The sequence below is a fragment of the Neovison vison genome, chromosome 1 (genome assembly GCF_020171115.1).
Source record: "Neovison vison isolate M4711 chromosome 1, ASM_NN_V1, whole genome shotgun sequence".
NCBI classification, from domain to species: domain Eukaryota; kingdom Metazoa; phylum Chordata; class Mammalia; order Carnivora; family Mustelidae; genus Neogale; species Neogale vison.
Window position 1 is genome coordinate 69,509,621 of NC_058091.1, and position 27,627 is coordinate 69,537,247.

The 27,627-nt window shown below is 40.3% G+C and overlaps 2 protein-coding genes across 3 annotated transcripts in view; one reads left to right on the forward strand and one right to left on the reverse strand.

The window, feature by feature from the left end:
• Positions 1 to 5,052, reverse strand: part of ENPP3 (ectonucleotide pyrophosphatase/phosphodiesterase 3) — a 73,247-nt gene extending 68,195 nt beyond the window's left edge. Inside the window, exons 1-2 of the mRNA XM_044248783.1 lie at positions 4,917 to 5,052; positions 700 to 775 (exon numbers count right to left, since the gene is read on the reverse strand). Coding sequence (XP_044104718.1) covers positions 700 to 775; positions 4,917 to 4,994 — 154 coding nt within the window. The 5' untranslated portion in view covers positions 4,995 to 5,052. The remainder of the gene's footprint in view (positions 1 to 699; positions 776 to 4,916) is intronic.
• A 15,340-nt stretch (positions 5,053 to 20,392) lies between these two features.
• MED23 (mediator complex subunit 23) overlaps positions 20,393 to 27,627 on the forward strand; it is a 43,946-nt gene continuing 36,711 nt past the window's right edge. The window contains exons 1-7 of one of the 2 annotated variants that reach the window (XM_044248797.1): positions 20,393 to 20,606; positions 20,977 to 21,008; positions 21,149 to 21,236; positions 24,135 to 24,259; positions 25,237 to 25,348; positions 26,824 to 26,922; positions 27,499 to 27,600. In XM_044248797.1, the coding sequence (XP_044104732.1) occupies positions 20,559 to 20,606; positions 20,977 to 21,008; positions 21,149 to 21,236; positions 24,135 to 24,259; positions 25,237 to 25,348; positions 26,824 to 26,922; positions 27,499 to 27,600 (606 nt within the window). In that variant the 5' untranslated portion in view covers positions 20,393 to 20,558. The remainder of the gene's footprint in view (positions 20,607 to 20,976; positions 21,009 to 21,148; positions 21,237 to 24,134; positions 24,260 to 25,236; positions 25,349 to 26,823; positions 26,923 to 27,498; positions 27,601 to 27,627) is intronic. The other variant, XM_044248805.1, reaches the window with a different exon arrangement.

The window sequence follows — 27,627 nt, forward strand, 5'->3', positions numbered from 1 at the left end:
TGTGCTTTTTTTTTTTTTTTTTTTTTTTTTAAGATTCATTTTTATGACAGAAGGAGGTGGAAGGGATAGCACAGAGGGAGAGGGAGAAGCAGATTTCCCACTGAGCAGATGCCCGGCTGGATCCTAGGATCCTGAGATCACGATGTGAGCCAGAGACAGAGGCTTAACCCACTGAGCCACCCAGGCATCCTTTTCTCTGCTTCTTATGAGGAAAAATAAATAAATGTGAAGCTTTTACTCTGTACTACATTTAAGACTGTGGCATTGCCTAACCAAGAAATAGTGAGATTTCAGGGAGCGTGCAGTACTAACAGAGCAGGAGGTCCTGGGAGGGAAGCAACCAAAACTTTCGAGACCAAGTTTATCAGCAGATAAGAATGAGTAGAGTAGGGGCTGGGACCGGAGTCTTTGACCCAGTTATCAGAGTCCTCTACCAAGGTGAGGACAAATAAGAGGAATAGACAGGAATGATAGGAATCTCAAAGGAGCAGGGGTGAGGGCAAAAGGTAAAGTCCAGCAATGAGAGTGGAGAATGCTCACCGCGATGTGGGCTCCTAGGAAGGGCAATGTGGGAAAAGGACAGGCCTAGAAAGAGAGTGCTCCCCTTAGAAGAGCAGAAAGAGGAGCTTTCGGTTTCAAGGGGTAAAGGGGAGGAGAAAGGAGATATAAGGAACTGTGTTGGGAAAACACAGAGTATACCTTGCTCTTCTTGTCGCCTGAGTCCAAGCCCCAGCCCCAATCCTAGTGACACAATCACCAACAAAGCAAGAAGAACCTATTATGAAAAAAAGGAAAAGTGACCTTTACAATTAAAAAAAAAATGTAAAAAGGTACAAAGATACCCTCCTCCCTCTCTCAGTCAATATTAAGGACACAGAGCACACCAGCTCCAACAATGATAGGGGCATGTACTTTTTTTTTTCTCCAAAGATTTTTTTTTTTTTTTTAGATTTTATTTATTTGATAGACATCACAAGTAGGCAGAGGCAGCAGAGAGAGAGAGAGGAAAGGAAGCAGGCTCCCTGCTGAGCAGAGAGCCCTAAGCGGAAGCAGGGCTCGATTCCAAGACCCTGAGATCATGGCCTGAGCTGAAGGCAGAGGCTTTAACCCACGGAGCCACCCAGTCACCCCCCTTTTTTCCTTTTTAATGTCTGAAAATAAGAATGCTTTGGGAAGAATTTCAAAATGTTATTGTTACAGAACTTCATATTCAAATATATTCGTTAGCTTAACCAATGGTTAGCTAATGGTCCTGGTTAGCTTAACCCCAAACAGAGTTAAAGTATGAATGAAACCATGGGAGCTATTTACCTTTGCCCATTTCTCATTCTTAACTAGATACCGATTTGGAGATCATTTATCTAAAAGCATTCCTCAACTGTGAAATTTTTAACTACCTCACTCCTCAGGAGCAGAGGTTCCCACCTCTCCCTTCCCTGCCCAGTTATGTCCTACCGAGGTATGAAAATACATAACCCATGTAAAAATATAGTTTCAAATAATTAACTGACAAATGATCTGCTTTGATCTATAGCTCAGACCAATGAGGTGAAAGTTCTGTGAGGAAAGACTGTATGTGTCATTTATTATCTCTACCGCTGACCAGACTCTTCAGTGTTGTGCAATTTATGCGATACCTGGAATTAAACTATCATATAGTTAACGAGAATTCTCCCCATTGACCTTTTTCCCCACCCAGTAAGCCCAATGATAAGTATGCTGGATAACAGAACTTGCATAATATACAGCCATAAACTATGAATGCAACAGACCCACAAATTACTTAGGAAGGTATCTTAAAACACCAATAACCTTCATTCTGACTTAAAAAAAAAAAACTCACATCAAAATTGCTTAGATAGCAAAGATCTACATAAACATTGATTGTGTTTGTTTTCATTTTGAAAATCAACTGGGAAATTAACCTAGGTTAACTTTTACCATAGAAATGGATTCAACAATTGAGAAAATACTTTAAAATGCTGTAAAGACAATTTTTTAATGAAATCTGAAAGTGAACCCAAGTTTCAGTGACCTTCCAGCAGGTATGGATTCAGTGGAGAGAATGGAGGGGGAAAAGTGAACGTAAACGGTTATTAAGTAGCATGACTAGTACTTAGCCCCTCGTTATGATGCTCAAAACCCACAGGTAACCAAGACGGGGAACACAAAGTGGCAAAATGGGGAATAATCCTACCAAAAACGTCATGCATAGATTTACCATAGTCCTGTGGTAAACCTCATAGATTCTCATATTGGTATATTTTGGTTTTATATCCTATCTTTGGTCCTTTTGCCATTCAAATTTGATGGGAAAATAAACAGCATCTAGCTGTCCATAGGATCCTCTCCAACTTCCTCCTGTTAAATCTTCGTGTCTGTTTCTTCATAATTATACTTTTTTCCATATATTTTTTACTTCTTCCCTGCATTATTCTGTAAGTTCCTCAAGAAAAAGGTTCATTTTTAATCTCATATAATCATTACCTTTAAATATGTAGTAATTCTTAATACGCTTCTCTTTTTTTTCTTTAAGGATTTTATTTATTTGTCGGGGTCGGGGGAAGATGCACATGCAGCAGAGGGAAAAGCAGGCTCCCTGCTGAGCAGCGAGCCCAATGTGGGACTCTATCCCAGCACCCCCGGATCATGACCTGAGCCGAAGGCAGACACTTAACTACCTGAGCTACCCAGGCATCCCCGGCATAAGCTTCTTGATATTGAGATGCATATGTATCTTAAACTATTGACAGGGTAGAGAGGGGAGAAGCTCTGGACTCCAAAAACCACTAAGAATCCAGTATTTGGCTTTAGATGGCTGAATAAAGAGTGTTAAAAACGCAGTAGATACAGGTAAAGTTTTTTAAATGAAGCTTCTGTTAAAATTTGGAAACGGGGTACTTTTTTTTTTTTAAAGATTTTATTTATTTGTTTGACAGATCACAAGTAGGCAGAGAGGTAGGCAGAGAGAGAGAGAGAAAAAGAGAAAGAGGAGGAAGCAGGCTCCCTGCTGAGCAGAGAGCCCAACGTGGGGCTCGATCCCAGGATCCTGAGATCATGACCCGAGCCGAAGGCAGAGGCTTTAACCCACTGAGCCACCCAGGTGCCCAATAGGGTACTTTTGAAACTATGATTTTATTTATTTATAAAGATTTTATTTATTTATTTGAGAAAGAGACAGTGACAGCGAGCATGAGAAAAGAGAAGATCAGAGTCTCCGGAGAAGCAGACTACCTGTGGAGCTGGGAGCCCAATGGGGGACTCGATCCCCAGACTCCAGGATCATGACCTGAGCCAAAGGCAATTGCTTAACCAACTGAGCCACCCAGGTACCCTGAAACTATGATTTTAAAATTATGAGCTTCTATTATATATAGTAGTAAACCATTAGAAGGATACAGGAAAATGAATGATGTACAAAATTTTGCTTCCAAGGGGTTTATAATTTCTTAAATTTATAAGAAGGCATAAATATAATAAATGGCATAGAAGTGAACACTCCAAAGTTCCCAGAAGGATAATGAATAAATAGATTATTTTGACAGTTTACTTCGTTATAGTTACCGGGCCCAATGCTTACATCCATTGTTTCATTTGCTTCTAGAAACAATGCTTGACGGACAGAATGATGGTGACATTAACTAATATAAGGAACTAAGGAGAAAACTGCAACCTGGTAAGTGTGAGAATCAGTTGGTTTTTGCCTTGTGATACTGGACAATAAGTCAGCAAGAAAGGGTTTGAAATTGTGTGACTCAAACTCAGTGAGAAGTCAGACCTCTTGGCTTGCTTGAAATTCTTGGTTGAAAATTTCACTTTTTAAAAAAATCATGAAAAGATGAGGGGCATCTGGGTGTCTCAGTGGGTTAAAGCCTCTGCCTTTGGCTCAGGTCATGATTCCAGGGTCCTGGGATCCAGTCCCACATCAGGCTCTCTGCTCAGGGGAGCCTGCTTTCCCTTTCTCTCTCTCTCTGCCGGTCTCTCTTCCTGCTCATGATCTCTGTCAAATAAGTAAATAAAATCTTTTAAAAAAAAATCATGAGAAGATGAAATCGCCTACAGAGAAGATCTTTAGACAAGGTTCAGTGGAACACTGAACACTGCAATGTGCAAAGAGGAGAGAAATCAGCCAAGAATGCAGATAAAGAGAAATGTCATAAAAGTAGAGCCTATCTATGCCATCAGAAAAGCAAGAGGAGAGAATAATTCGAGATGAGATGAGAAAATTATAATCACCATCATCATATGCCATGTAATTATTGCTATGGAGATGCATCAGGACAAGGGCAGAGGAAGGACTGACTATCAGGACAGTAATAACAAGCAGAACAGAGAAATGGTTGGGTGGTGAGAAAACCAAGGCAGTGGATGCACTACTCAGAGTAACTCTCTACTCTTAAAGATATTCATGCAGTATAAAAGGGTGCCTTAGGGGGTTGATGATCATCATACTAAAATCAATGCTGCAAAGTGTTTCACCACAGATCCCCACTTTTTAGACTGATCAAATATTAATTTGTTGTTACTCATATTTCTTAAGCAAAACATGAATAAAAATATTAACTGGCATCACAGTTGTCAGAAGGGATAAAGCTATGTACAATCACTTAAAAACTTTACACTTAAATAGCAACACAAATATAAATGGGGATTTATACACTTAACATTGTCATAAAGCTACAAAGACTAGGGGTATCTGGGTGGCTCAGGGGGTTAAGCCTCTGCCTTTGGTTTAGGTCATGATCTCAGGGTCCTGGGATCTAGCCCCACCTCAGGCTCCCCAGGGAGCCTGCTCCCCACACTCTCTCTCTCTCTCTCTCTCTCTCTGCCTGCCCTTCTGCCTACTTATGACATTCTCTCCCTATGTCAAAAAAAAAAAAAAGGTTACAAAGACTAACATTAAAAATTATACTTACAATACAAATTATTTTGTATTTCTTAACACTGCTCCTCTCAACAGGCTCTTCCGTTGGTAAAGCCAGCATAGACTCCATTAGCCGTAGAAACCTGTTTTACTAGAAGACAGCTGTACTCCTTCCTCTCTCTAGCCCAGCAAAGGGAAACTGAATGAGTTACATGACTGTGACTAACTTTTAAGTGTTTGGGAAGATTATAGCTCTTCAGTGATTGGACGATCAAAAGAGAGGGAAATATTTAAATAATAATAGCATCAAGAGATGAAAGTCCTTTTCCAGGACACTGTAGACAAACATTAAATACTAATCAAAACACAGGAAAAGAATAATACAATAGTCAAATTTTAATATGATCTGGCGATTTATTTTCTTCTAAAATAACCCAAAACAGGGCGCCTGTGTGGCCCAGTGGGTAAAGCCGCGGCCTTCGGCTCAGGTCATGATCTCAGGGTCCTGGAATCGAGTCCTGCATCAGGCTCTCTGCTCAGCGGGGAGCCTGCTTCCTCCTCTCTCTCTCTGCCTGCCTCTCTGCCTACTTGTGATCTCTCTGTCAAATAAATAAATAAATCTTTAAAAAAAATAAAAATGAAAATAAAAAAAATAAATAAAAATAAAATAACCCAAAACAAAAAGCTTCTTTAGGGAAATTCCAGAAGGTTTCTATATTTGTATAAACTTTGTATATTTGTATAAACTTCACAGCTAAAAACCAACATATTAAAAAAATACTTTAGGGATGCCTGGATGGCTCAGTCAGTTAAGCATCTGCCCTCAGCTCAGGTCATGATTCCAGGGTCCTAGAATGGGTCCCTGATCAGTGGGGGATCTCCTTCTCCCTCTCCCTCTGTCCTCCCCAACAGCTTGCGCTCCCTCTTGATTTGCTTACTCTCTCTCAAGTAAATAAATCTAAAAAAAAAAAAAAAGAACACATTATTTGGATGCCTTTAGCACATAGTTCTCTGCACTCCATAAACTTAGAAACATCCAGAGTACTCTTTTAATTTTAATTTTTATTTTTGAAATTCTGAGGCCCAGGCCCCACTTCATCTGCATTAGAATCTTCTGGATTTGGGGCTAAACTACCCCAAAGATGCTTAACCAAGCCATTTTATATGTAGCCAAGTTCAGTGGAGACACTTCACTTTGAGCAGTGCACGCACTTTTGAATTCCCTTCTGCAAACATTTACTCTGGATTCTATTTAAACTCGCCAATTTTTTTTTTTAAGATTTCATTTATTTATTTGACAGAGAGAGATCACAAGGAGTCAGAGAGGCAGGCAGAGAGAGAGAGGAAAAAGCAGGCTCCCTGCTGATCAGAGAGCCTGATGCGGGACTCGATCCCAGGCCCCTGAGATCATGACCTGAGCCGAAGGCAGCGGCTTAACCCACTGTGCCACCCAGGCGCCCTAAACTCGCCAATTTTGCAGATAAAACTAGAGGACCTCTAGAGCTTGAGTATTTGCCCAAGGTCACCTTGGGTAGCGCTATCTCAGAAGTGAGACTCCACCGGTATTGAAACTCCTGCTTCAGGGGATGCTATTGTTATCATTGCTGTAGTGGCAAACTGAGAGTGAGAAAAAAAAATCAAGTATACATCACAATTGGCATCAAAATTAGGAGATTCCTAGTAATTAGGGCCATTATCTAGTCATCTGACATACAACTTCAATTTTTCTATCTGCATTTATGACAACCTACTCAACCCGCCTTGACTCCCATCAACAGTTCTACTTTTACTATCCTTTCTATGATGGTAGTTTGTGCATCAATTTGGCTAAGCTATCATTTCCAGCTATTGAGTCAAAATCTAATCTAGGGTGTTGTCACAATGGTATTTTGCAAATGTGGAAACATCTACAATCAATTGACTTTTAAATAAAGGGGAATACCCTCAATAATGTTGGTGGGTTTCACCCAAACAGTTTACAGCTAAAACAAGAAATTTTGCCTCAAGACTCTATACCATTAGCCCTCCTTTCCAGTCTATCAGCTTGCACTGCCCTTTGGATTTCAGACTTGCTCAGCGCCAACAATCAAGGCAGTCAATTCCTTTTTTTCTCTCTCCCTCTCCCTCACTCCATCTTCACCGTGTTCTGTTTCTTTGGAGGAACTTGACTGATTCATCTTTTGAACATCTCAGATTTTTCCTTCTTTTTAAGACTTTGCTCTATTTTAACCTCTCCTATTTGGACCTCCAGAATCTGTTATCTTGGCTTCTGTCTTCTTGATTTTTTTTTAAGATTTTATTTATTTAGGGACGCTTGGGTGGCTCTGTTGATTAAGCATCTATGTTCAGCTCAGGTCATGATACCAGGGTTCTAGGATAAAGTCCCACATTGGGCTCTTTGCTCAGTGGGGAGTCTGCTTCTCCCTCTCTCTGCCTGCAGGTCCCACTGCTTGTGCTCTTTCTCTCGTTATCTCTGACAAATAAATAAAATCTTTAAAATAAATATTTTATTTTAAAAAGGATTTTTATTAAAAAAAGGATTTTATTTATTTATTTGTCAGAGAGAGGGAGGGAGGGAGTGTACATATGTAGGAGTGTTGTACCTGGGTTTTTGCATCTGAGAGACCACCAAGGAGCCGACACCGATGCAATCATACAAGGGTTTATTCGACAAGCTTAAGCATGGGCCCAAGTTTACCCAACACAGCAGAGTAGGGACTTGGACCCAGAGCTTAGTTAAGGCAGGGGTATTTATGGGTTCCTGTTACCAAAGCAGGATGGGGGTTCCTGGAACCAAAGTAGGGTGGGGCTTCCTGTTCCTAAAGCAGGGTGGGGGTCTCTGGAACTAAAGCAGGGTGGGGCTTCTTAGAACTAAAGTAAAGTAGGGGAAAGTTCAGCCCTTGGGCACAGGGGTCTGCGATGGCTGCTGGAGCTAAGATGGCTGTACTTATGCTAAGGCTAAACCTGAGGTGGGATGGCCTTAATTCTTCTCACCTCCACAGGAGTTGGGGGCGGGGTGGGTGGGTGCAGAGGATGAGGGGAAAAGAAGACTCCTGGCTGAATGGGATCATTCCTAGTCACTGAGATTATGACCTAAGCTGAAGGCAGATGCTTAATGGACTGAGGAACCCAGATGTCCTTCTGTCTTCTTGATTTTCAACTGTTTGTCTTGATATTTTCTATAATAATTTGTATACCTGACTCCAGCTTGCTTACCTGGTACTGATTCCGCAGCTGCGCTCAGATGCTGCTTCGAGGTACAGCCATGATGTCACGTGAACCTGTACTAGCTTTGCTCTCCAGAGTATCACTGACTCTGACTCCCTATTTTTATTACGGTCATGCCCGCGCTGCGAAGGCGCACACCCGAGTTGTGTCTTTCCACGGTGTCAGCTTTATTCAGTCATAAAGCAAAGTTAAACCACAACGATAAAGCAGGTTCAGGATTCCAGACTCAATGACAATTCACCCTGCTATTAAACTCGGCGTCCTCCACAGCGCACGGGGCAGGACACGACGAGTCGCACAACGAACAAGATAACAGAAGGGTGGGTGGAGGAAGGAAGTGAACAAACGCCAAGTCCGCCTGCGGGCGCACAGCGGAGATAAGGCCTGCATCCAGGTCTGCTCTGGGCACTGACTGCCTCTGAGGTTCCAGCAGGGAAGGCACCCAGTTCTGTTCCGGGGTGCATCGGGCAGAGCCTTCAGCCGCGGTTGCCCTTTTTAAGTGGTCAGATGTAGAGGAGTCATGCTGAAGAGTCTGACAGTTTGCTGCCCAAATCCTCCCCTTTTTAAAGGGATTTGATCAGTTTGGGGCCTCTGCAGAAGTCCTCTGGTTCTGCTCCTTATCAGCTGTGGGGTGTCAGCTGACTTGGTCTGGGTGTTACCTTCCAGCTAGTTTAACCCCTTAAGTCGTACCTTGACAAGGGCTCCTCCCTGACATGAGAGACTCCATTTTGCTCTCTACGATTATATAATTCATTGCCTCCCCGCACTGCCAAAACATCCTTCCTTTCTTCTTCCACCCCCATCCGCCACCTCTTTCAACCCCGTGAACACAAAAATACTAGATAAGAAAGTCAAGAGGCATCTGATACAATCTTGTCTTTCTCACAAGTTAATTGACTCTTGACATTATTCATTTTTAAGGGGATCTCAGTTTATCTCTAAATTACTAAATTAATGGAAAAATAACTTAGTGCTTTAGGTCCTGAGGTGAGTAAACCTCAGGAGCTCTACCTGGGGCACACACATGCAGTTATGATAGAGATGTTATTAGCATTGTCCAGTCTCTAGTCATATTTTCTACTATAGCGATTCCCCTAAATGAGCCCTAAACCCCAACCTCTTTTGAATGTCCCAGGTCTTAGAAACTTAGTCCCAACAGTTCCCCTGAGCACTGGACACTGACCAAATCTACAACCCTCCCATGCAACTTAGACTTCGGAACACACTGTCTGGTTACTTTGATTGGATCCTATACTCTAAGTCTCTTGAACCTTGAAAGCCACTCTGTTCTTTTCCCCTATAAACTTTATTTTAAGAAATATATATAATTATTTGAAATTTATTTGACAGAAGAGACAGAGACAGAGACAGAAGCAGGGTGAGTGGGAGAGGGAGAAGCAGGATTCCCACCAAGCAGGGAGTCCAATGTGAGGCCCAATCCCAGGACCTTGGGATCATGACTTAAGCTAAAGGCAGGCACTTAATCAACTGAGCCACCCAGGTGTACCTCCCCCCCTTTAAACTTTAGAACAATCTGCACCTTCTGGGTTCTGAAAGCTTCTTCCTAGAACATTTATGCTCTGGTAGGCAGCTATCATTACATCTCCCACCAGTCCTAAATATTTCTCACACTCTACAAGGTCATCATGATTTCTGAGAGCTTTTCTAAAACCACAGAAAACCTATTTGCTGCTGTCTCGGGAAAGCCCCAGGGACTGCCAGCATCAACTTTCTTAAGTCACCTAAACCTGCCCTTTCTGGTTCTCACCCTAGAGCTTGAGTGGTAGTTGGATGAGGCAGACTGGGAAGGTCCAGAGAAACTAGATCCGCTGAGAGAGGTGGGGGAGGTGAGGTAGATACTAGGCTCAGGTCCAGCAGCAGGAAAGAATCTGTCAAGGTTGAGAGACCTCAAATAACATAATAACAAGGGGGCAGGTGGCCAACTTCAAGGAGGGCCTGTCCTAAGGAAAAGGCAGAAAAACACGGAGATACTGATGAGCATGCCTAGCAAGCAGAAAGTTACACAAATGGGAAGTTAGTATAAGAAGGGCAGATGCCAGCCCTTGGCAAGTGAAGATCCAGCACTGGAGCTGATGCTAGGACTAGCAGCCCAGGTGGGACTGGTGTTAGCAAGGCTGAACCAGGGCTGAGAGGCAAGATTTTACATGAAGGTCAAGGTTAAAAACTCGGCGTGGGCTATAGGACCCAAGTTCTTGAAACCGAAATATAAGTAGAGTGTCTGGGTTATTAGACATCCAAACAATGATGATGGTAAAGTAGAATCAGAGCCTATAGATTGATATCAGTATTTTGCAACACCTGTGAGTGTGAAAAGACATTTTCCAAGATGAAATACATAAAATCTCATTGCCAGTCAACACAGTTGAACATTTATGATCAACTTGGATATAGAGAATGGTCATTTTGAACCTCGGTTAAACAAAAATTTTCTCCCAACCCTGGACGGGAAAAAAGAGTTCCATACTTCTTATCAGGAAATACTTATTATCAAGGGGGAGGGAGGTACCCTATTATTATTACTTTTTAAATTTTAATCAATAAAAATTTGCAAGGATTTATTTCTTAACTTGTTTATAAATACATACACACTCTGAATTTATATGCATAACTACAGAATTTCTTTAGTTTTGCTTCTGGCCCACAAAGCATAAAATACTTACTAACTGGCCCTTTGTAGTACTGCTAATCCCTCATCTACCCCTAATTTCTTCCGTCTTTCAAAGGCTGCCACTAATGTATTTGGTCAGAGAAACTTGAGCCAACTTGTCACTTGAACCACCAATTACTACCTCTTATGAATCAGAAGTCAGAAACCTGGCTGATGCCTCCTATGGCATCTCTGTTGTTTTCTACTGAACAATCAGCATTTTTAAGGTTGTCTCTAGGTCCTGGAGCACTTTTTCTCTTACTTTGCCTCAAGTGCATAAAAAAATCCCAGTAATATAAGAATTTTAAGAGTCTTTCTTATCTGTTTCAAAACTCAGAAATAATATTACTGCCAAAAAATTTCTAGGTTCTGATAGGCTCTTCTTATTTTCAGTGTTCTCAAGTGGAGATCATTTGTGACTGAAATTCTGGAGACATATCCAGAAAAGACAACCTACAACTAGAGTGTTATCATGCTACCTGAATTCTCCAAGGCTCTCCATGGTCCATGAAAGTATAGGCTGTGGGTTCATTCTACTTCCCTGAAACCTGGCAGGAATGGATTATTTTCCAAGACTCTGGAATCTCTCTGGAATGCAGGAACAAGGTCAGTTTTGGCTCCCTACTTGGTCCAATATCTATTATAATGCCCAGCACCTAGAAGACATTCAATAGACACTTGTAAAATAAATCATTAATGGTTTCAAAAATAACCTAAGAGGACTAAGCCCACCCTCATAAATGTCTAGTAAACCAAACTGTAATAAATTATAACTTATCTAGATATAACCTTGGATGTGATTCAAATCTTTTGCTAAATCCAGCATCTCAGAAAAGCTATCATTTCAAAGGTAAGACACACTCATGAAACAAAGGCACTTTATTTGGTTGATTTTATTCAATTCAGAGTAACAAATAACAACTGAGCACCACCAAGCCCTAGATTTTATGCCAGATGATCCAAGAATGTTTAGCATCTACTCTAAAGAGCTTCAGTCTAGTAGAAGAGACAGTTGCAACCACGATACAGTGGGATATGTGCTACACGAGTGGTATTAAAGAACTTCCAGGGGAATAGAGGAGGAAAGAATTAAACTTTTTTCTAAGAGATTCAGAAAGGTACCAACATGAGTTTGCTAGGGCTTCCATGACAAAATACCATGACTGCACAATTATGTAATAAAGTGGATGTGTGTATGTGTATGTGCATGTGTTAGCTGGGTGGCTCAGTGGTTAAATCCTCTGTGCATGCATCTGTCTGCTGTCTCTGTCTATGGTCCAATCTTCTCTGCTTATAAGGACACTAGCCATATTGATTAGGGCCTATGCTAATGACCTCATATTAACTTAATTACCTTTTTAAAGATTCTGTTTCCAAGTACAGTCATATTCTGCAGTAGTAGGGCTTCACCTATGAATTTTAGGAAAACAAATAATTCCATAATGTAATAGGTAACATTTCTAATAAACATTATGTAACTTAAAACATAACTTAAACACCATTGCTGAGTAGCGGGATCATGATTACCATCACCCATGTCAGTTATGTTTAGAGCACAGTTTTTGCCAAGCTTTCAAGCTCTTGCCTGTATAGGCTTCAGGGGAAGTTCTGTGAGCCACTTGAAATTACACGCAACCTTGATTTTGTGAATATGTGTATATATATGCATATGGGTATACGCTTTTTTTTTCTTTATAGCTTACATCAGGCAAAGAGCTAAACCTTCTGAAAAACAACACTTTAATTTTTTTTTTAATTTTTATTTATTTATTTGAGAGAGAGAGACAGTGAGAGAGAGCATGAGCGAGGAGAAGGTCAGAGAGCGAAGCAGACTCCCCATGGAGCTGGGAGCCCGATGTGGGACTCGATCCTGGGACTCCAGGATCACGCCCTGAGCCGAAGGCAGTCGTCCAACCAACTGCGCCACCCAGGCGTCCCTAATTTTTTAAAATATTTTATTTATTTATTTGACAGGCAGAGATCACAAGTAGGCAGAGAGGCAGGCAGAGAGAGAGGAGGAGGCAGGTTCCCTGCTGGATGCGGGGCTTGATCCCAGGACCCTGAGATTATGATCTGAGCCAAAGGCAGAGGATTTAACCACTGAGCCACCCAGGCACCCCCCCAACACTTTAATTTTTAAAAATATTTTATTTATTTATTTGTCAGAGAGAGGGAATAAGCAGGGGGAGGGGCAGGCAGAGGGAGAAGTAGGCTCTTGCTGAGTAGGGAGCCTGAAGTGGAGTTCTATCCCACTGGGATCATGACCTGAGCCAAAGGCAGACGCTGAACGAACTGAGCCACCCAGGCATCCCAAGAAACAACATTTTGAAAGATAGGATGGGACCAATATGGCATGAGAAATTAGACAAATCCAAATTGAGGCACGTTCTGCAGAACAACTCTGTGGAATCTTCAAAAGTGTCAATTTTATGAAGTGGGGACAGAAAGGATAACAGAACTGAAATCTCAAAGGATAAACCTAACAACTAAACACATGCACGATCCCTGACTGGATCCTGGAAGAGTAAAATGGAGTAAAAGTGGAAGGAAAAAATGACAACTGAAGGACACTACTGAGACAAGTGAAAAAATGTGAGTATAGATGCATTCCACATAACAGTACTATATTGATATTTAACTTCCTGAGTATGATAAGTTTATGTGGTTAGGAAAGTCAGGTTCTAGGTGCGTTGACTTACAGGTAAAATACTTCAGAGGGAAGTTATGAGGTCTGGAAATAAGTCTCAAATAGTTCACAGGGATAGAATTGAATTGGGAGAGCGACAGAGAAAAGAGAGAGAGGAAGAGATAAAGAAAGAGTATATGTGGTAAAATATTTAAAATATGTGTGTTGATTGTAAAATTCTAATTTTTCTCTAGGCTTTAAATTTTTCAAACTATTTGGGGAAAAGAAATAGTCTTTTGAGAAAGGTAATGGGAGATGTGCTCTCCTCCATCCCCCAAACAAGTGAGTAAATAGAGGAAGGGGAAGGCATGAAGCTGAGCACACAGATGTTACATAGGAGAGGGCAAAAGACAATCACTGGGCACCTAACCCCTGGCCAGGATCCTTGAGGCAGGTGTAGAGAGCAGACAATTTGGACAGGCAAAGGATCCAGGGGAATGTCCCCAAGGGGAAGATAAGTTGGTGAATACTCTGTGACTGGCTCCTGAGAGGAGATTTAGGGCTCAGAGGTTTCTGCATGAATTAGTGATAGGCACATACCTAAGCAAAGAAAAAAAAATTAGACAATTATTAACTCTCAAAACAAAACAAAAAGTGATATAGAAAAGGGAAATGTAATCACAGTGCACTGTGTTGCTAAGCTGTAAATAATAGCTACAGAGTCGGAATGGTATGAATGGTCTGTAATTATGTGCTTAACAAATTCTGATACATGAATAGGTTGGAGAAGGAAGAAATGTGAGGCGTATCAGGGAACAATACATACACCTCTTTCATGGCAAGTTGAAATATAGTCTCTAAAATGGAATTAACAAGAAAGAGTAGAATGAAGCGTGTTATTTAGAAAAAGAATTGGGTGGCTAGGTTCTGGGAAATGAGAGGTGGGGAGAAGTTTGGTTGAAAATTTTTTTTCAATACAAGCTTTGGAGAATTATTCATCTTTTTAATATTTACATATAGTGCTTTGAAAAATTGTACAGCAAAAAGGAGTTAAGAATTATATTAATAGGGGCACCTGGTGGCTCAGTGGGTTAAAGCCTCTGCCTTCGGCTCATTTCATGGTCTCAGGGTCCTGGGATCAAGCCCCATATCGGGCTCTCTGCTCAGCAGATAGCCCGCTTCCAACTCTCTCCCTGCCTGCCTCTCTACCTACTTATAATCTCTGTCTTTCAAATAAATAAATAAAATCTTTTTAAAAAAGAATTATATTAATAGTACTACCAATTGATTTCACAATGTATAACCAGAAAATTAAAGTTTTTAATTCTGGGGGTGACTGGGTGGCTCAGTGGGTTAAGGGTCCACCTTCAGCTCAGGTCATGATCCAAGTGTCCTGGGACTGTGTCTCACACCAGGCTCCCTTCTCAGTGGGGAGCCTACTCCTACCTTTCCCTCTGCTGCTCCCCCTGCTTGTGCTCTCTCTCTGTGTCAAATAAATAAATAAATAAATAAATCTCTTTTTTTTAAAGTTTTTAATTCCAGACGGCACAATGAACACTACCAGTATGAGTTACAATACTATCTGAATCAAAACATCTCTATACAAATAAAATGATGCAGGAAAAATTAGGTTTTTCAGGGCAAAATAAATTATAAGAATCAGAATTCTTTAGGATGTGAAATACAAATGGTCAGATTTAAAAAATAATAAGCTTGAAGTTGAAAAGCCATTCATTCAAAAGAAAGAAAGGAAAAAGGAATGAAGTAGCTTGGGTTGAAGAAATTTAAATGTGAGTCTTTTGCCACAAACTTAGTGGCTTAATACAACAAATTTATTTTATAGCTCTGTTTGTTACAGGTGTGTTACAGGTCTCTTTAAGCTAAAATTGTGGTGTCCATATGACTGGATTCCCTTCTGGAGTCTCTAGGGGGGAGAATCTGGTTCGTTGCCTTTTTTAGCTTCTAGAAGCCATTCACACTCCTTGGCTAATGGTTTCCCTTCTCCATGTTCTCGGCCAGAAATCTTGCGACACTTTGACTATTCTTCCTTAGACATGCCTCCTGGTTCTCCTCCTCGGGTTCCCTCTTCTACTTTTAAGGACTTTTTGGATTACATTGAGTCTATCCAAATAATGCAGGGTAGTGTCCCTAGGTTAAGGTCAGCTGATTAGCAACTGTAACTCCATTTGCAACTTTAATTCCCTTTTGCCATGAAATCTAACATCTTTTCAGGTTCTGGAAATGAGGATATGGACATCCTTGGGGGGCTATTATGTTGCCCACAAGAGACAAAAATACTTCTATACTTTCTCCTGATGCATGCAATCACATATCTGTAAAGATAGATAGTGGTTGACATTTTCTTTCTTCTCTTCCTCTGTCCTTCCCTTCTTCCCTCCTTCCCTCTTTCTCCCTTCCCTCTTCTCTTCTTTTTTTCCCAACAAAAGTGGAATTGTAGTATGTATAGTTAAAAGGGGCAGTCCTCAGGATTATCCTCATCTCTGACACGCATTTCAAGTTTGGGAGTCCCTAAGACAACACTTAGGTTTGATAATTTTCTAGAAAGACTCATGTTATACCCATTGTTGTGGTTCATTATAGCTAAAACATACTTATGGAAATCAGCCAAGGGGAAAAGGTACATAAGACAGAGTCCAGGGAAGCTCCAAAAAGACTTTCCAGTGTCCTGCTCCCATGGAGTTGTGGGCAGCATTACTTTCCTGACATCAATACGTGACAACATACATGAAACATTGCTAAAGCTCACTTGAGTCCAGTGTCCAGAGATTACTGGGGCTCCACTGTGTGGGAATGCTTGATGCCTACATAGCTGAATTCAATCTCTAGCGCCTCTAGAGGTTGACCTCATGGGAGAAACTGCCTTACCCCAAATCACATTGTTAGACTACCTAGGGTATCTCAAGGGCTCCAGGGAAACCAAAACATGGCACAACATTACAAGGGCTTTAATATTATCCTTCAGAAGTCAAGGGCAAAGAGCAGATTTTCATTTCATTGAGGAGTCCATGAGATTATTTATCTACTTGGTACCTGAAACCCAGCTTACTCTTCACACCTTCCTTTACAATCTCAGTATTCCTTCATTCATCACCCATCCATTCATTCATTCATTCACGACATTATACTAGAATTTGGAACAGAAAACATGAAGATACACATGGTACCCTTAGGTTGTTCACATGTTGATGGGGTATGTCTCCTCTCTACTCCCATCCTCCAAAGACCCTAAGCTGTTTCATCTCCACCCACGAAATCTAGGGTTCCCAGCTCCCCATTACATTTGCCATATCCTATTCCTTAGGGAGGTAGGTAGACCCTTGGACCCTCAAATCTAGCCTAGTATTTCTTCTAAACCATGTGCTTGTTTTTTAAGTTTCTTTTTTCTCTTTGCCTTTCTTTTTTCTTTTTCTTTTGTCTTTTTTATAGCTCACTCCACTATTTACAAACCCAAAACAAACTTATCATTAGCTGCTGACTCAGACTACTCACCTAGGTTTTCAGGGTCCTTCAATTCAAAATGATGCCTGCCCTGGCCTCACTCCCCAGGCTGATTCAAGTCTTTGTCTTGAGTCCAGCACTCGTAAAAATCTGAATGTACCAGCCTTTTCCACAGAGATGTCCTAGGTGTTCTCAGTTTGTTCCATTCTTGCTGGTCACCTCCATCTCCATTTATGCCTTTACTTATTTCCTCAACTTCTTATTTCCTGTTCCCAGCACTAAGCCGCCACCTGGAACCAGTTCAGCTGCACTGGTTTGATCATTAGCACACTGGCTTGGGTGCAATTACATGTTCGTCTTTTTGCCCACTCTCTCTAAGTTGCTCCAGGTAATTATTCTCCCTGCTGAAGGTTTGGTCATTTTTGAGGAAAGCTAAGACAGTTGATATGTTTACACATTCAAGCAGATCTCCAACCAGTCCTTTCCTTAATACATTTTTTTTTCCTTCCTTCTAGTGAACACTTAGTGGCTTGACATTTTCTGCGGAGGGAATTATGTTCCATTTTATAGAAATTTCAAGGTAAGGATTTAGAAGACTATTTTAACAGAATGGACCAATTCTTGATTATGGCATATAGAATTAACAAAACCACTCTCTCACTTAGGGCTGCGATCATCAAATACTGCTGAAGAAATAAAAGAAGACCTACTTAAATGGAGAGATCTACCATGTTTGTGGACTAAAAGACTCAATATTGTTTATGTAACAATTATCCCCAAATTACTCTATAGATTCAATTTAATCCCAATAAAAATCCCAGTATTTTTTTTTTGTCAAATAGACAAGCTGATTCCAAAATTATATGGAAATGCAAAGGGCTTAGGATAACCAAAATAAGCTTGAAAAAACTATTAAAATTGGAGAACTTAGGCTACCCTCCTGTAAGACTTGCTATTAAGCGACAGCAATTGAGACAATATGATATTGGCATAATAATTGGAACTCTCACACATTTGTAGTATAAAATGTATAAAATGGTAAAGTTATAAAGTTTATAAAGTTATGAAGTTTATAAAGTTAAACATATACTTACCACATGACCCCGAAATTCTGCTCCTAGGCATTTACCCAACAGAAAAGATAACATATGTCTGTAGGAAGACTTGTTCAAGAGTGTTCATGGAAACTTTATTTTTTTAATAATTTTTTTATAAACATATAATGTGTTATTAGCCCCAGGGGTACAGGTCTGTGAATTGCCAGGTTTATACACTTCACAGCACTCACCATACCCTCCCCAATGTCCAAAACTCCACCACCCTCTCTCTACCCCCCTCCCCCCGACAACCCTCAGTTTATTTTGTGAGATTCAGAGTCTCTTGTGGTTTGTCTTCCTCCCAATCCCATCTTGTTTCATTTATTCTTTTCCTATCCCCCAAACCCTCCATGTTGCATCTCCACTTCCTCATATCAGGGAGATCATATGATAGTTGTCCTTCTCCGATTGACTTATTTCACTAAGCATAATACGCTCTAGTTCCGTCCATGTCATCGCAAATGGCAAGATTTCATTTCTTTTGATGGCTGCATAGTATTCCATTGTATATATATACCACTTCTTCTTTATCCATTCATCTGTTGGTGGACATCTAGGTTCTTTCCATAGTTTGGCTATTGTGGACATTGCTGCTATAAACATTTAAGTGCACATGGCCCTTTGGATCACTAAGTTTATATCTTTAGGGTAAATACCCAGTAGTGCAATTGCTGAGTCATAGGGTAGATCTATTTTCAACTTTTTGAGGAAACTCCATGCTGTTTTCCACAGTGGCTGCACCTCATGGCAACTTTATTCACATTATTCAAAAACTGAGAATAATGTAAATGTCCACCAACAGGTGAATTGATAAACAACCTCTAGTATACTCATAAAATGGAATGATACATGTGGATGGGTCTCAAAATATGCAGTTGTGTGAAAGAAGCTAGACACAAAAGAGTACAGACTGCATGATTCCAATTATATAAACTTCAAGAACATGCAAATTAGTTAGTGGTTACAGGAATTAAAACGGTGTTTGCCTCTGGAAGGGAGATTGGCTGCAAAATTACACCAGGAAGTTCCTGGTGTGATGAAACTGCCCTGTATCTCAATTGAAGGGGCAGTTAAGCCAGTGTAAATACTTATCAAGATTCACGGGAGCTGAACATGTAAAAGTTAGGTTATTTCCTTGTTTATGGATTATACATCAATTGAAAAAAATGATTATTGGGGGAAAACACATCAAGATCTGGGACTAGGTGGTCAATTTTTATTCAACAGATGAAGCATCAGCAAACATGATATAAAAATTAAATTATATTTGGTTATGAAAAAAGATATAATTCTTTCCTGACCACTGTACCTTTTTAACTATACAAGCCCTGGCTAATATTAAGGTTTGCTAGCGTTTCCTGAGAACATACTGATTTGGAAACAGCACTGAGGCATGGAAATCTGCCTGACAGTAACTGAAAACTCTTAGAAGTGTTATCTGATTAAAGATAGTCCAAAATAAAATAATGTGTTTAACATACAAAAAAGAAAGAAAGAAAGAACCCTAGATTGTTAGGCTACTTAGATTTTAATAATTCTGGCTCTGTCATTCTTCTGGCTGGGACATTCTACAAAATTGATTCCCGCCAATACAGTTCATTAAGTACCTAACATTGTGTCTAGCACTGAGCAAAGGGTGAACATATATTTCATACATGGAGAACTCCACTACTAATGCACTAAGGAGTTTTATGAGGATTAGAAAGAGACCCTAAATCAAGTTGAATGAGGAGGGCAGGCTTCCAGAAATAGGTCAAACCGATACTTAGAAGATCGCAGCAGTGGGGGGCACTCTCCCGCAATGCACGTGGCCATTGATCTGACCCGCCAATGGATCAGCCTTCCCATCTGCCAACCATTCTTTACCCCTACCTTCACCAAAGATGCTCTAGGTATTCAGCAATTCATAAATATTATTTTAGACGATTTTAACTAGAAACTGTAGACATTATTGTTTGATTAATTAAAAATCAGTAATAATGCGTTCTTTTTTTCTTTTTCGCCTTTATTAAAAGCCTGCTATGTGTCAGGCACTGTGCAAGGCATACTTGAGAAGATATGGTTCCTGTCGTCAAGGAAATCGTGGTTTCAACTCCTGGCTCCGGAAAGTCTGAGCAGCTCACAGACACCAACCAGGTTGACCTACGTTGCTGGAGGAGCTCTTATCCCTGCCTGTGATTCTCTGGGTTCCAAGCTTCTTTCCTTCCCGGCAGGCAAAAAAAGTATTAGTCCAGAGCAGGAAGCAACTCCCGCTCCAGCCGGGAGGTGGCGGCCTGCAGCCGACGACGCCTAAGCGTGACGTAGGCTCAAGGCTCCACTTGGGGGCGCTCTCGTCTGACTCGGCGGACCGTCCTTCCCCGGCAGAACCAACGGGCTGAATCCTGGTTTCTTCAGGTTTCATTATCTGCGCGCACCAGACGCTTTCCGGCTTCCGTGTGGGCGCCGGCGGCTCGCTGGGCCGGGGCGGGGGAATCCTCTTCCGCGGGGCGCTTGAGGGAAAAAGCAACCCCCGCGTGCGGAGGTTTCCTGCGGGCGTCTCCGCCCCCCTGCCGGTCAATTCCCGGAGCTCGGGCCTCACCCGGGCCGCGCGCCGGGCGTCCAGGGCAGGCGGGGGCGATGGTACAGATGGAGACGCAACTGCAGAGCATTTTTGAGGATGTGGTGGTGAGTGGAGTCGCCGGGGATGCGGGGCGGTGGCTGCAGAGGGGAGACCCCGGGAGCTCGACGCCCCCGACCCTCTCCTACCTTTCCTTTGTTGTAACACCTAGTGTGCCTGCCGGGGTTTAGCGAGTCCCAAAATGCTGTCAAATTCAAAGTCGCCTTTCAAGTCCAAGCGCCCTTCGTGACAGGCCAGGCCGGAAGTGATATTTTGTGCGGGTCGGCGGTTGAGGTGGCCTGTCCTGCATTATTACATTGTAATACTTTCCTCAGGGAGGTCCCTGTTTTGTTTTGTTTTGTTTTTTTCTTTTCTTTTTTCTTTTCTTTCTGTTTTTAACATCGCTGACTTTTTTGTTTTTGTTTTTGTTTTTTACAGAAAACGGAAATTATAGAAGAGGCTTTTCCTGGGTGAGTTGTCTGTGCGTGGCAGGTTTTGTAAGATTTTACCAAGCTTTGTCTTGGAGCTATCTAAGGTCCATGAGATATTCTGGTTACGTGGAATGACCCTTTTAGAGCTAGTAGCCAATAATGTGATTTTTGTTTTTTAGAATGTTTATGGACACCCCTGAAGATGAAAAAACAAAACTAATTAGCTGTCTGGGGGCCTTCAGACAGTTCTGGGGTGGTCTTTCTCAGGTGAGTACTGCGTTGTTACCACGTTCAGCCGAGGGGTTTTGACGCCTTCTTTTTTACATTGCTTTGATGTTGCTGTTAGGGTCCTTCCGGAAAGGGAGACGGACAGATGTCCTCATTTGTTGTTTGTATATTCTGGTTTCCATTTGTTTCAATTTGCATTCTTTTATTTTATTTTATTTTATTTTTTAAGATTTTATTTATTTAATTTATTTGACAGTCAGAGGTCACAAGTAGGCAGAGAGACAGGCAGAGAGAGAGCGAGGAGGAAGCAGGCTCCCCGCTGAACAGAGAGCCGGAAGCCGGGCTTGATCCCAGGACCCTGCAGTCATGACCTGAGCCAAAAGCAGAGGCTTTAAACCACTGAGCCAACCCAGGTGCCCGTAGAAGATATTTTTGTAAAGATTTTATTTATTTATTTGACAGAGAGAGAGATCACAAGTAGGCAGAGAGGCAGGCGGAGAGAGGAAGAAGCAGGCTCCCCGCTGAGCAGAGAGCCTGATGTGGAGCTCCATCCCAGGACCCTGAGATCATGACCTGAGCTGAAGGCAGAGGCTTAACCCACTGAGCCACCCAGGCGCCCCTCAGTTTGCATTCTTCCAGTGGAGAACTGGTAGTAATAATTCAAACTGATGACAGCACAATGTGAGGTGTCTTTAAAATAATCTCCACCATGTTACCTTACATAAAACCATTTTCATCCTATTTTGATTTATTTGGTGCATGTGAGAACAGCTCCGGTAGGGATTGTAAGAGATATAAATTACATTAATTTACTCAACAAAGCAACTAGCTAAAGTATTGATACAAAGATACTTTGGTTAAAGATACTATAGTAAAGAAACAAAGATGCTACAATAAGGATACTATAATAAAGATACAGATGTATTCTTTTTTTAAGATTTTATTTATTTGTCAGATAGAGAGAGTGTGTGTGCACAAGTGGGGGGAAAGGCAGGCGAAGGAGAAGCAGACTCCCCACTGAACAAGGAGCCAGATTGGGATTCGATCCCAGGACCCTTTGATCATGACTTGAGCCAAAGGCAGACACAACTGAGTGAGCCACCCAGGCGTCTCTACAGAGATACTCTAACAAAAGTGAGGAAAGGAGCAGTAAAACTTAGTAACAAAGAACGGTCACCAGAAAATGTATACATGAAAAAGACAAAATGTATGATCCTTAAAGAGCTGGTGTTCAGTAGTGTGTTATCTTTTCATGGTATATTCTTGGTAGGAAAATGAGAACTGTTTGCATTTGAGCCTCTGGTGGTAAGACTTGATACTCAGACATGGCTCACATCATGGCATACGTTCATTTTTTTTTAAATCTTGTTTTAATTATCTTCTAATAGGTGATCTTTTTGTATGACTCCAGATGCAAAAGGTACCAAAGGAGAACCCAATGTATAATCCACCTCCATCTCCCTTAGCTTAATTACTGCTCTTTTTCATATCACCAGTCAGTATCCCCAGTTTGTTGCCTTCTGGAAATATTTTATACGTATAGGATTCCAGTTTTATAGAACATTCATATAATGTGTTCACTGTTCATTAGCACCTTTTTTCCCTCCTGTTCACTTCTGAAAGTAATTCTACATCAGTCCATTGAAAGTTACTTCTGCCGCCGTTTTTACAGCAGCAGAATCTATTATGTGGCTGCCCCTTCCTTTATTTAACCAGTCCCCTACTGACTGACACAGGTTATTTCTTAACTTCTCCACCTTCAACAATAATATAATGAACAATTTTATGCACAGGACATTGAATAAATTCCTGGAAGTAGTATTGCTAGGATAGAGGGTATGTCTATTTATAATTTTTATAGAAATTGCCTAATAGCTTTCCATAAAAGTCAGAGCAGTTTATACTCTTCTAGCAGTGTCTAGGGGTATCTGTTCCTTAGGGTCTCACAGTAGGGTATTCTTGAATTTTTTGATGTTTGCCAATCTAAAAGAGAAATTATATCTCATAGGTTATTTTGCATTTCTTTGGTGTTGAACATCTTTTCAACATATTTTAATTTTTTAATTAATCCATTGAACATTTTATAAATTAAGGATGGCCCTTGTTTTCAAGAAGTTTGTATTCTAATGGGGGAGCCAGGAAGAAAATAGCTATTTCTAAATCAGCAATGTACATTCAACAATAGCAGTGCCTGAGACAGTAGTAGTGCAGACCAAGGGGACATGTAGGTTCTTCTTGAGGGCATCCTAGAAGTAAGACTGATGTGGGGACTATTTTGGTATCAGATTTAAAGCTATACAGGTCTAGAAGTTTAAGATGTCTTTGGATTCACAGTTGAGCTCTTAGGGATTAGATTCACACAATTCTCATAAGGCTTATATACTCATTGGGGCGCCTGGGTGGCTCAGTTGGTTAAGCAGCTGCCTTCGGCTCAGGTCATGATCCCGGCGTCCTGGGATCGAGTCCCACGTCGGGCTCCTTGCTCGGCGGGGAGCCTGCTTCTCCCTCTGCCTCTGCCTGCCTCTCTGTCTGCCTGTGCTCACTCTCTCTCCCTCTCTCTCTGACAAATAAATAAATAAAATCTTTAAAAAAAAAAAAAAAAAGGCTTATATACTCATAGTGGATTTTTCCCTCCATTGACACATCCTTGGTAGAGTTTTCTGTTGACCATGGGTATATTAATAAAATCTTACCCCTTTTGGAGGTCCATGTAATAAAAATGGTAGGAGTTTATAGAACTGTATGATTTTATGCTTAATATAACTGAAACACTAAATCTGAATTTTTCCATTTTTTAAAAATTGTTTCCATCCTTTAATGTTTATAGTGGAGTATTTAATTCGTAGTCTTGATACACTCCCAGATGTTGGATTAGGTATTTGTCAGTTTTAAAATGTCACTTTAGATCTAAAGTGTAATCCTTTTCTAATTTTCCAGGAATCTCATGAACAATGCATCCAGTGGATTGTTAAATTTATTCATGGCCAGCATAGTCCTAAAAGAATTTCTTTTCTTTATGACTGCTTAGCAATGGCAGTGGAGACTGGTCTTCTTCCACCCAGGTATGTTTAATGCCAGATATGAGCAATCCAAAGAATTTTTTTTTTAATTAATATTTGGAAATTGGTCTAGATTGTTGTTATAAAAGGGTGAAGGAATGAAGAAGGAAGTTAGGCTCAACAAATAATCCTTCATAAAACCTCAGGTTTTAGTTTCTAGCATATAGTATTCCTAGAATTGTATACTTAAAGGCTCAAAACCAGGCAGGCTTTGCCTTTCAGTCCAAGGGCTAGGATTACATAAAATTTTATTAACATTCATGGTTATGGTGGTTGACTGAGCTCAGTAGGCAGGTTTTATCTCAGGGTCTTGTGATTGCAATCTGATCATGGTTATAGTTGTAGTTAGGACAAAGGTTTCCCCATTCATATATCTGGTGGTTGATGCCTGACTATCATCTGGGCCTTAGCCGGGCCTATCAGCTGGAACCTACATAGGCCCTGTCCATGTGACCTGGACTTCTTCACAGCATGATGGTGTCAAGACCAAGCATTCAAAAGAAGGCCAGGCAGAAGTTGCATTATCTTGTCTTGCGGGTCGTAAGTGTCCCTTTTGCCATAATCTTAGGCCTGCCCATGTTTAAGGGAAGAGAACGTCAATACTTCTCCCACTTCTTCATGGGAGGAGTATCATTACCACCCTTCAGAAAAACATGTGGGATTGAAAGTCTTGTTGCAGCCATCTTGGAAAAATGTAATCTACCACAAACTGATAGATGGTAAACGTTTAATCAATAGCATTTGGTAAATTTCTTTCTAGTAAAAATATAATATTATTTAGTTCTGTTTTGTGTTCTATCTTTCACACTAATAAAACACATATACTATGTATGTAATTTTTAAAAAGTATTATTGAATAGTTACATACCTTTCTGAAGAACATTATGACAGATATAATATCCAGAGTACACAGACCTTGGCTATTGGAGAACTTGGCAAAATTGTGTCTTGTAACTGGAATGGGTATTCTTATTTTCTAGGATGGTTTGTGAATCCCTGATAAACTCTGACACACTTGAATGGGAAAGAACACAACTTTGGGCCTTAACATTTAAACTGGTTCGGAAAATAATTGGGGGAGTGGATTATAAGGTATTTTTTCCTAATTATAAAAAGTAATCACTTTCAGACATGAATAATTTTTCAGTGTGTATCTTAATTTCTTATGTAGTAGTATCTTATCTTATGCAGTAGTATCTTAATTTCTGATGAGAGAAATGAAATGGAAGTGTTTACAAAATCTGGTTGTTGTTGTATTTCCTAAATTATTTTGTTGTATTTCCTAAAGGGATTTAAAATTGCTCAGTGTTTCCCACGGCTTATCTGCTTTCCTCCCAAAAGTCTTTAAAATGCAGATGGCTAATATATATTTATGATGAATAGAAAAGTCACCAGGCAAACTCAGGGCCCCTTCATCCCACAGATTGAGAATGTGGTGGCCTGTTGCAAATGAAAGAGCTCAGAGCAGGGTTGTGTGGAACTGAGAAGTGTTGTAGGCATCAACTGATAAAGGGAGAAAGTCCTGCTTCACTTCTACTTTGACCTCCTTTGAAGACATGTCCTTCAGCACTTCTCTTGAGCCAAACTAACAGCATAGCATATACTCTCTGTGTATCTTAATACAACTCAGGATCTTCCTTGCTGCACAACCATTCTCCTTCATTCAAATCACTTTTGTTGCTGTCCTTTTTGAAATAATTGCCAATGCCTGACCCAGTGCTTTATGTCTCTAATTTCTCTAGTCTAAATGCCTTAACTGGTAATTACTGATTTGAATTATGATTTAATAGAAAATTAAATCTAAGAAGTTGTTTGTTTTGTTTTGTTTTGTTTCCCCCCCACCTAGTTTCCTTGGCAGGTTAACATGAAGTTTTTACCTTCTTATTTATATGGTGCTTTATAATTGTTTCTAATTTCTGTCATGTCTATGTTTTGTCTATCTTTTTTACAAGATTGATCACACAGTTTATACTCAATAAATGCATGTTGAATGAAATTTCTTCTCCATGTATCAGATTCTTCTCTGAAGTAATGTAACTGATAGTAGATTAGCAGAGATGACCATTTAACAGAATAGCTTTATTGGATAAGTTTGAGTGATTAGGTATGTGATGAATGAGAAGGGGGAATAAAGTTAGAATATGACAAAGGGAGTGAGCAGAAGGAATCACCTGCCAGAAAGTTTAACATTAAGGCCCATGTCTGAGTATTTTCAAATTCCATTCAAATTATTTGCCCCTCAGCCCAATTTAAACGTTTTGGACCATTGTAAAAATGGAAGCTCTTGTAATGTGAGGGTCCAGAAAGCGGAGTGTGGCAAGATTAATTTTTATTTGTAAGGGACTTTCTTTGTTCATTCATATTGTTAGACATTCCTTAGAATTCTGTTTTGGAACATGACTCTTCTTTTGCGCTGATGTTAGGGACTTGAGTGTTAGCTTTGATTGAAAATGTGATCTGGGCGGTAACTTTTTTCCTGAGCATGTAAGTGTTGAAACCTTTAGGTGTTTTAACTAGGACAGGGGGCACTACTTAGTTTTAACCTGTGGGTTTTTTTCTTGTAATAGGGGGTTCGAGATCTCTTAAAAGTGATTTTGGAGAAAATCTTGACAATTCCCAATACAGTGAGCTCAGCCGTTGTACAGCAGCTTCTAGCAGCAAGAGAGGTAATTTAGATATGTCTGCAATTCATTGATCGTAACCTCAAAAAAGTCAAGTTTTATATAGTTTTGTGCCTTTAAAACGTAGTTTGTGGACTATTCCATTTGGGAACTTCTACAAAAATCACTTGTAGTTTTAAAGATGCTGTTTTGCTTGTATTATATTTCAGAAAAAAATTTTTAAGTTTTGATTAAGTCATGGTTTTTAATTAAGAAAATAACAATATAGACATTCAAATATTTTTAGCTGCTATAAGGCCTTAGCCTATAGACTGCTTAAAAGTTCTTTGTGTTTTATAACTGATATTGCAAGAATTACTACTTTGGTCTGTTGCTTTCCTGTTAGAATCTGTCAACATTTAAAGCAGTGTTACTTAGTAACATCCATTTCATTGTTCATTAATCTCCATTTTTAGAGAGTCTTCACATATAAATGGACTCTTTATGCTACGGATTAAGCCCAGTAAATCCATAAAATAATATCTTTGCTTTTAATATCTTTGTTGTTGTAACTGTTGCGTTTAAAGAGCTTATATGTGGAACTAACCAGGAAGAATAACATTGCTCTTTTATTTTTCTTAGGTTATAGCATACATCTTAGAAAGAAATGCCTGTTTATTGCCAGCCTACTTTGCAGTCACAGAGATTAGGAAACTATATCCTGAGGGAAAACTTCCACACTGGGTAAATATGATATTTTCCAAGTTTTTT